Consider the following 10,249-nt stretch of genomic DNA (forward strand, 5'->3'; position numbering starts at 1 on the left):
TAGCGAGCGTAGGAGGTCTACAAGATTACAGTCGTGGATTAGACCATCTTAGCATACACGATCTTTGACACAAAAGGTAGCTAGAGATTTCCTGACTAGTGAAGGTTAACGAAATTCTTACCTTGTGAGCACCAACTAAAATAATGAAAAATTCTACAAATTTTTGAAAAATTGTCGAGACATCTGTTTAAAAAAATGCGGAACTAGCTAGTTTCAAAGAACTGTGTTGTCAGGGTTTGAATAATTGTTGAACTAATAGGTTCGGGATATGTATGGCTGACAAGATTCTGAAATGTCAAACTAGGATTTTATAAAAGTGTTGCCAATAATGCAGTAGGATGAAGTTATACACTGAACTGTTTTTTAATAAAAATGTCACATGTTTCCAGGATTGTTTTTTTTTTTTTTGGGGGGGGGGGGGGGGGTGTCCCTGTATACGCAGGTAAAATATCAAGTGTATGGCCAGTTGGAGCTAAAAAAAGACCAGAAAACCTCCTTGTTGCACACACTTGCATTGGGGCGCGCCGCACGCGCGCGCGTATGTATATATTTTGCAGAAAACGGAGTTTTGTTTCCGGCCTCTCGGTTAAAAATTTTGCACTCAAAACACAGCTGGCGAAGTGACGCTTTCGCACCAAAAATAATTCTGCCATATATAATATGTACGCACTTGATACTGTTTTTTTTTTGTACCTCAATGATCTGATTAATATGATCCGGCCCCACACCAGTCCCTGCTAATTAAGCATCACGGGTACGGTTAACTACGAGACGACTGAAGAAACGCACCCATATCATCAGGTGCACATGGCCCAAAAAGAGAATAAGAGCACACGAGCGAGAGGTCTGCGACGACGACGAATGAAGCCCCTCCGTTGAACCAATGGATCCGGTTGACACTAACTTGAGACACAACATAAAATATAGCAGGCCGTGTCGTGTGCGTGTGTCACATATACATACATATATGCTGTGAAGTGGTTGTGTGCTACTACTAGCTGTTATGCTGTACGTTGGCCACATCATCATCATCTTTCAGCGCCAGAACAAGCAAGCAAAGCCGGCCGGACGCCGCCGTCCGGCTGACCGGCTCGTTCGTTGGGTGTTGACTGCTGGGTGGTGAAGTGGTTGGTTGCATTGCTCATGTGATACCGTGACCGTTCTCCGATCCCCTTGTTTGCCACATCTGCACTTGTAGTGCACGGTGTGAACCGAACGAACAGCCCCAAGAGAAACAACAACGAACTCGCCCATCAACCCCCATAAAATACGCAGGCAGAGGCAGGTCTCGTTTGGTTTTGCACGATGCCCCGTCCCTAGCGACCTAGCTCTCCATCGGAAATCGGTCGATCTCCAGGTCGACCGAGACAAAGACAAGGACTGATGGAGACAGATTATACCATTTTTTAAAAAGCTTAATTGCTTCTGCTGCCACTACACCACACCGCTAATCCCTCAGCTCCTACACAGCTACACACAGATGGATGCGAATGCGATGATGCATGCAGTTGCTCATCAAGTCATCAGGTAATATAAGGTAACTAGCAGCCATCGATCATCAGGTGAAATTAAAGGAAAAGAAAATTTAACCGCAGACTGACAGGTTCCAAGTACTGGGTACTGCTACCAGGGGAAGGGAATTACACAACTACGGAGTACGGAGGTAACTAATTAAGCATCCATGGCATGCAGATTCATTACACCAAGGAATTTAACAGCACGGGAAGAAGTCCAAGAAGGTAATTAGCAGAGAAAAAGAAGCCGAAAAGGTAAGGGGATCGGGAGGTGGATTGACTCTTAGCAGCAGCCGCCTCGCTCGTCGTCGATCGGTCGATGGCGATGAGGCAGCAAGCTAGAGCACGCGCGCGCTTGTTCGTTCCCCTTCCATGTCCGGATCAAGTCCGGTACGGTGATCGATCAGTACGGGGCGACGCGGCCGGCGCCGCTGCCTCCGGGGTTGGCCCAGCCGTAGGCGTCGGCGGGGAGAGGGAGGCCGTTCATGAGGCTGTGGGGGAGCTGGTCGGCGAGCGGGTGTTGTCCGGGCAATGGCAGCGGCGGGGGCGGCGAGGAGGAGGCTCCGGGCATGCCCTGCGGAGGAGGAAGAGGCTGTTGCAGGTGCTGTTGCTGCGGCGGCTCGTCGTCGTCGAGAGGGAGGCGCTCGTAGGCGGCGTTGCCGAAGCAGGCGGCAACGATCACGACGGGGCCGGAGGCGAGGAGCGGGCCGGCGACCGTGCCGCCCACCACCTGGCCCTGCCCACCGGAGAGGTAGACGGTGAGCCCCGTGGCGGCGGGCGGCGCCGGCGGCGGGAGGAAGGAGCCGCTGAGGGAGAGGATGTCGAAGCGGCCAGCGAGGGTGACGACGGTGCTGGGGCCGCCACCGGGCTGACGGATGCACACGTTGGTGACGCTCCCGGCGCCGCTGAGCACGCACACGCCCACCTGGCGGCGGCGCGCGAACCCGGCCACGCTGTCGACGACGTCGCAGCCGGCGGCGACCTCCAGCACGTAGGCGCGCAGCGCGCTGGCGCTGTCCCGCGTGATGATCACGGGCGGCTTCGGCTTGTTCTTGGACCCCGCGGGGCGGCCACGCGGGCGGCGCATCACCACCGGGTGCTGCTGCTGCTGGTCGCCGTCGCCCCCCGCCTGCTGCTGGTCGCCGTCGCCGCTCCCGTTGCTCCCGGCGCTGTTCATGGTGTTGTTGCTGTCGTCAGCGAGCTCCTGCTTGTTCACGCCGGGGACACCGCCCCCGCCGCCCATCAGCTCCAGCTGCTGCTGCTGCTGCTCCTGGAAATGCTGGAACGCCGGGTGCTGCTGCCCCGGGAACAGGTGATGGTGGCCGCCTAAGCCGCCGAACGGGTGGTGGAACGGCGCCACGGGCGGCGTGAAGTGGTGCCCACCGCCGCGCGCCGCCGCAGCCGCCACGGGATCCATCGTCGGCCCGCCGCCGCCCACGCTCGCGCACGCGCACGCACACGGCCTCCCCGACCCGCCGCCTTGCGAGCGAGCGCGTGGGCAGGGCGGTGTGGTGCTGCTGCCCGTGCTGCTGCTCTCCTCCAGCGGCCGACGGTGTTCGTGAAGAGAAGGGTCTGGGGGTGGGGTGGGGGTTAAGACAAGCGCGTAGATTGGGGGCAGGAGGTGGGGCCCGCGCATTCGTGGGCCCCGCAGGGGGGTTCGGGGGAGTCGTCCTTGTCTGTCCGATCCTGATCGCGGTCGCGGGCCTGCGCTGCCGCTGGTGCTGCCCACGTCTCTCGCTGACATGTTTGATTGCGCCCGGCGACGGCCCTCCCTCTCCTGCTGGTTTGACCCTCCACTCCACGCCTGCACTCGCGGCCTGCGGACCGGGTGGAGATATGGTGACACAATACGGCTTCACGTGTTAATGCTAACCGGCCGTTTTGTTTAGGGAAACTATGGGCGCGTTTGGTTGCTTTGCCCGTCCAAGTAACCTCGCCTCGCTCGGCAAGGCTAGGCTTGCCAGCACAGGGGAGAGCAGATTTGGCTCGCCTAAGTTGGTAAGATGTTGTGTTTCTTGTCTAACCAGGCAAGGCGACCAAACCACCCCCACACATACGGTGGGCGAGTCCCGAACCATCGTGTGTTATTAGTGTTAGCTGGTTCTTAAATGTCATCGGATTTTCTTTTTAATGAAATGCGTGTGCACACCGTATACGTGTCTGCAACCAGAGGTTGGCCTTAGAGATACCTTCGTATCGTAGCGTATCGTGTGTAGATATGGGAATTCCATATCCTTATTAGCTGTTTCTTCGGAGTAAGATATGCTAGAGATTGACCTTAGAGATAGAAAGCATATATGGTGGAGAATCTATACAGATAGTGTGGCAATGCACTCTATGTTGATTATTAACCACAAACACCTTGGTTTTTCACATGCTCATGCAATCATTTTGCAGGGTAGGGTTCGGCCTCTCGGTTGTGACACAAGTACACCAGAGAGAATTGGTAGGAACGAAATTCTCTAAAAGTTCAGTCAAATTTTTCCAAACTACGTTCGTGAGATGTTGACTAAATTTTAAAAATCTAAACGAAATCTCACCCGAAAAATATCTGATAACAGTGAAATCCGACCGAAATTCCGAACCCTGTTCATGAACATGCACCGAGGAGATATTGGTCTCAGATTGCTTGGGTTGTCTCCAAAGAGGTTTTTATTACTGTGTTGAAAGTGGTGAAATTTGGTGGAGGGGTAGTGATACAGCCCAATTGTTAGTAACCACTCTTTAATTAACAGTCAAACAGAGCTATAGTAAGAGATCGATATGTAGTACGTAGATATTTTGGAATAAATGCTTAGTTCTCTATATAAACATGTGAATTACGATGGAAAATTAAGGTGGTATATCCAGGCCAAATCATTTGAGATCCTCGGAGATAAATCTCATTAGAAATATTTAATTTGTTTCTAAAATTGATTACAATCAGATTGTTTAGAACTGCCCATCATCAGCAGCTTATTGGTACTGCCCGATGGTAAATCATTGCCCTACTAGCTAAGTATAAACTGGATGGTTAAGTTTTTACATGTGAGACATTGACCCCACCATAACACCAAAAAGGATCTAGAAGGTCGGTAAAATTTAATACTAAAATCATTGGGATTTTATTGGGAATGCTTTGCTATCTACTGTAATTAAAGACATGAAGCAGGGATGCGTTGGATGTTGACCTTGAAGATAGAAGAAGCATATGCGTAGGGTGGTACATGTCATAAATGTTTGTGATGCTTCCATCCGGAAAAGATATCCATGGAATGTGTATCTCGGTGAGGAACAAAATCTTGAAGATAGTCTACAACCAACTCATGGACCATCTATAGTGACGCTTGCTAGCTATTTTGACTACGTACTCACGTGAATGTCACTCCGCTATACCCCAAAAGTTGCAACATGTAGAATCTGAACCACTCGGTAGGGATGCAAGCGGATTTATCCACGAACCGTATCTCTACGGTAGAGGATGCATGATCTACATCATTTGTTAATCCTCATATATTGTTTTGTTGTCACAAATGTTTTGCTTGTTGTACCCACAAAAAATGTTTTACTTGTTCCCCAGCCCCCTTAGATTTAAATGAATCGGAATCATTGCATTTCATAACAAATAGTCCCCCATCCCCAAATGTTAGTATTTCTAAGAATATTATGCCAAATTAATATGGCAGGAAAATGATCGTGATGCCGCTCAATGAAGCAATTAGTTTATGTCTGTCAATTGAATGGTGAGGAAAAGGAGGGGTGATATGCAAGAAATGCTTATATATGCTAGAAGTACTTACATTTGTGGATGAGTATATAATTGTGGAATATAAGGCGTTAAGGCGTTTTACTTGTGTATTTTCCATATCGACCCACTACGTGACGTATGCACACATTACAACAACGAAATTGGTTCAATTAAGGGGGTGTTTGGTTCTTTAGTCGCTCCTAAAATTCATGTCACATCGAATATTCGGATGCTAATTAGAAGGACTAAACATGAGCTAATTATAAAACTAATTACACAGATAGAGACTAATTCACGAGATGAATCTATTAAGCCTAATTAATCCATCATTAGCACATGTTTACTGCAGCATCATATTGTCAAATCGTAGACTAATTAGGCTTAATAGATTCGTCTCGCAAATTAGCCTCCATCTATGTAATTGGTTTTGTAATTAATCTATATTTAATGCTCCTTATTAGTATCTAAACATTCGATGTGACAGAAATTTTAGGAGCTCCTAAAGAACCAAACAGGGCCTAAAAGAGCAAAACCTTTTCACTATCGAGTTATGATTTCAAAAGGAGACATGAGAAATGTGATAAAGGAAATGACACGTGGACGCCACAATGGCACCATGGGCGATGACAAAAAAATATGAAAAATTATAATCTTATATGCAAGTCAATATGTCCAAAATAATAATTTACTTGAGAATTGAAATATATGTTTATGCAAAATATATGTTTATGCCATTTTGTCAACAAAGATATATTATAAAATCATTGAATAGAGGGACATTGGTTATGTGTATACTCTCTTTATCTAGAGGGACATTGGTTATGTTCACGGTTAATGGGTTAAACCAACAGTTTAATATGGTTTAATAAAATAAATATTTCATACTTAACACAAGACAATTACAACATAGCCTCAGGGTAGGGAATAGGTTCTGCACCCACAGAGACTTTTTTCTCTGATTTTTTGCCACCCTGCATGGAACCAGAGGTTTCTTGCACATTTTTCACTAGTTTCTCTCTAAAATCCGGCGGTTCAATTGGTTCTTTCTAGTTGATTGCACACATGGTCTGTTAATGTGATTGAATTGGCGGAGGTCCTTTTTTGGTTGAACCCACAGGTTTGGCCTGCTCCTAATAGTTATGACTTTAAGTTGTCCTAAATTTGAATAGTTGATAGTAAAGAATAATAATATTTAAGGCATCAATTTTTGTGACCTAAATTATTTAAGACATCAAATTAACAAATACATTATAAAATATTGTTTGATAATTTATCTCTTTGGTATGGTAGATGTTAATAATCTTATCTATAAATTTGGTCAAATTTTAAATAAATTGACTTAGGAAAAATTCAGATTCCTTATATTGGAAAAAGAGAGTATATCCAATCCCAAACATGGGAGGTAGGAGTTTCTTTTAAAGAACATGCAAGAGAGCTAGGTGCTCTTTTTTGTGAGAGAAGAAGAGAGGTTCCTATTACTTCCTTGATTTTCAAACACTTGATACCCTGGACCAAAACATGCAAACCAATGCATACATTTTTCTTATTCAAAATTGCCACAATGCCCCTTTGTCTAATTATTAGTAGCGGTTAGAACATTATAAATACATATGTATAGCAAAGGTGTAAGCTCTAGAATCTTCTAATCACCAAAGAGAAGCTACCTTTTTGTGGGGTCCACAAATGATAAAATTAGAGAACAAAAGTTCGGCGATAAGTTTTACCAAACAAAAAGGTGACTTTTGGCCTCAAGTATTTAAAAATGGAGAGAAGTATATAGTAGTAAAGAAGTGGTTAGCCCTAGAATTGACAATGTAATGACAACAAGAATAACGACAAGAGAGACACAAAGGTAACCGAAATAATACCGACATCTAAGGGCATATTTGGTAGCTGGGCAAGCATTGGGCTCGCTCACTCAGCTATAAATTAGATACGTGGTTGTTCGGTTCACAAGCAAGATCTTCTCGTTATCTGCACTTTCCAGGCTTTTCCACGGCCAAGCGAGCCAGCCAATTCAGCTTACCTCTGCTCGTAAGGCTAGCCTTACCCATCAAGGTGGGGTGAGGCCAGATGACCTGGCAAGACTTTCCAAACTTCCCCTAAAATCCCAAAACTACTAAGGCTACATTTGGATCCATCATAATTTTCAGAAACTGATAGATGCTAAGTTCATTTAGCTTTTGAGATTGTGGAAGCTGGCTTATGAAGTTGGTGGACATTTAGATACCATCACAACTTTTAGAAGCTAGATTGTGGAATTTGAGAAGATCCAAACATGCCCTAAAGCGAAGCGACATATAGCAAGGGTGTAAGCTCTAGAATCTTCTAATCACCAAAGAGAAGCTATCTTTTGTGGGATCCACAAAGGACAATGTTGAAAAAAAGTCCAGTGACAAGTTTTACCAAACAAAAAGGGAACTTTTGGCATCCAGTATTCAAAAATGGATAGGAGTACATGATAGTAAAGAAATGGTTAGGCCATGAATAGACAATACAACAACGACAAGAGATACACAAAGACGCCTAAAAGAACACCGGCAACTAAGGGCATGTCTGGTAGCTAGGCAAGCGTTGAGCTTGCCTTACTCAGCTAGAAATTAGATACGTGGTCGTTTGCAAGGTCTTCTTGTTATCTGCACAGGCTTTTTCTCACCCGAGCAAGCTAGCCAATTCAGTTCACCTCTGCTAGCAAGGCTAGCCTTACCCAGCGAGGCGAGGGCAGCCAGATGACTCGGCAAGACATTTCAAACTTCCCCTAAAAGCCCAAAACTACTAAAGGGAAGCGACATAGACAACATCAACAAAAACAGGCCTAACAAGGGGCAAAGAAATCACGCCCGTCCACAATATCCTAGAGGGAACATCGAATGCATGGGTGTCTTTGAGCAAATTATGTGCTAGCAAGTCCTCGAAGCACATGCATATTGCAACCTTGGAGCTAGGAGTTCTGAAATGTTTAGATCTTTTGGAGATCTAGACTCTACCTTGGAATTGACTTCTCATTTGAGGCAGATGATGGGATACATAGTTAAGTTTGACAAGTGTGCACCACACCTACTCACTATACTCATCTAGGTCAAGCTACTAGTTCATACCCCCTTCATAGTTTGGCCAAAGGAAAAAAACAAAGTTCTAAACTACTCTAAGTGTCTCTTAACACGAAACAATACTTAGAACTAGTTCGTCCTTAACCTTGTCGATCATACTTTAAAAACCAAAACAAAATCATTAATAGGGTTATGAAAATCATTCATTGTCTATTAATCAATCATTATTGTGACCTAACTTATATTGCCACGGCAAAACAAATGTTAGTCACAATAATTGTGTCATCATTAATCGCTAAAACTGAATTAGAGGCCTAGATTCAAAAACATCAAATTATTAGCATCATTAGATATATTATAAAATATAGATTGATAATTTATCTCGTTGATGTGGTAGATGTTAATAATCTTATCTATACATTTTGTCAGACTTTAAATAGCTTGACTTATGAAAAACTTAGACTCCTTATATTTTAGGAAAAAGAGAGTGTATCCAACCCCATACATAGGAGGTAGGAGTCTTTTAACAAACATGTAAGAGCAGTGTTTTTTAGAGGAAGAGAGGCGCCCATTACTTCATTTGTTTTCAAATACTTGATACCTAGGACCAAAACATGCAAATCAATTCATACATTATTCTTATTCAGAATTACCATAATGCCACCTGTCTAATTATCAGTAGCCATTAGAACATTCTAGATCCATATGTATAGTAAAGGTGTAAGCTCTAGAATCTTGTCATCACCAAAGAGAAACTATCTTTTTTGGGGGTCCACAAAGCACAAAATTGTAAAAAAATAAAGTTGGGTGACAAGTTTTATCAAGCAAAAAGGTGACTTTTGTCGTCAAGTATTCAAAAATAGAGGGAAGTATATCATAGTAAAGAAGTGGATATGCCCACACTAGATAATACAATGACGACAAGGACAAGAATAACGACAAGAGAGACACAAAGATACCCTAAAGACACAGTGACGACAAGGACAAGAATAACGACAAGAGAGACACAAAGATACCCTAAAGAACACCGACAACTAAGGGCATGTTTGGTAGTTAGGTCATCGTTGGGCTTATCTCACTCAGCTAGAAATCAGACACGTGGCTGTTTTTTAGTTCACAAGCAAGATCTTCTTGTTACCATAGTGCTCCTTGTCTAATTATTAGTAGCCATTAGAACATTCTAGATCCATATATGTAGTTTGTAAGCTCTAGAATCTTCTAATCACGTGGTGTCCATAAAGGACAAAATTGGGAAAAAAAAGTTCAATGACAAGTTTTATTTACTGAACAAAAACTAGCTTTTGGCGCCGAGTATTCAAAAATAGAGGAAAATATATAATATTAAAGAAGTGGATATGCCCAGACTAGACAATATACAATGACTACAAGGACAATAATAACGACAAGAAAGACACAAAGACACACAAAAGAACACAGATAACTAAGGGCATGTTTGGTAGTTAAGCAAGCGTTGAGCTTGCCTCGCTCAGCTAGAAATTAGACGCGTGGTTGTTTAGTTCACAAGCAAGATTTTCTTGTTATCTGCGCTTTTAGGCTTTTCCTCACCTTAGTGGCAGCCAATTCAGTTCACCTCCACCGGCAAGTCTAGCCCAGCGAAGAGGCCAGATGACGCAGCATGCATGACTTAATTTCCAAACTGTCTCTTTTTTTAGATAATTCCAAACTGTCTCTAAAAGCCCAAAACTACTAAAGCGAAGCGACATGAACAAGATCAACATAAACAGGCCTAATAACTAGGGGCAAAGAAATCCCGGCCACAAGATCCTAGAGGGGAACAGTTGAATGCATGGGTGTCTTTGAGCAAATCCGGTTCTAGCAAGTCCTTGAAGCGGTCTGCATGCATATAGCATAGCCTTGGAGTCAGGAGTTCTAAATGTTCAGTTATTTTAGAGATCCAGACTCTCCACCTTGGAATTGACTTTCCTTTGGGGGCAGAT

The 10,249-nt window shown here is 44.4% G+C and overlaps 1 protein-coding gene across 1 annotated transcript; it reads right to left on the reverse strand.

Moving 5' to 3' along the window:
- Nucleotides 1-1,540: 1,540 nt before the first annotated feature.
- LOC136528849 (AT-hook motif nuclear-localized protein 22-like) lies at nt 1,541-3,040 on the reverse strand. Its single transcript, XM_066521849.1, has one exon. The coding sequence runs from the start codon at nt 2,929-2,931 to the stop codon at nt 1,918-1,920; it is 1,014 nt and encodes a 337-aa protein (XP_066377946.1). The 5' UTR covers nt 2,932-3,040; the 3' UTR covers nt 1,541-1,917.
- Between the last annotated feature and the right edge of the window lie 7,209 nt (nt 3,041-10,249).

The sequence above is a fragment of the Miscanthus floridulus genome, chromosome 19 (assembly GCF_019320115.1).
Source record: "Miscanthus floridulus cultivar M001 chromosome 19, ASM1932011v1, whole genome shotgun sequence".
NCBI lineage: Eukaryota > Viridiplantae > Streptophyta > Magnoliopsida > Poales > Poaceae > Miscanthus > Miscanthus floridulus.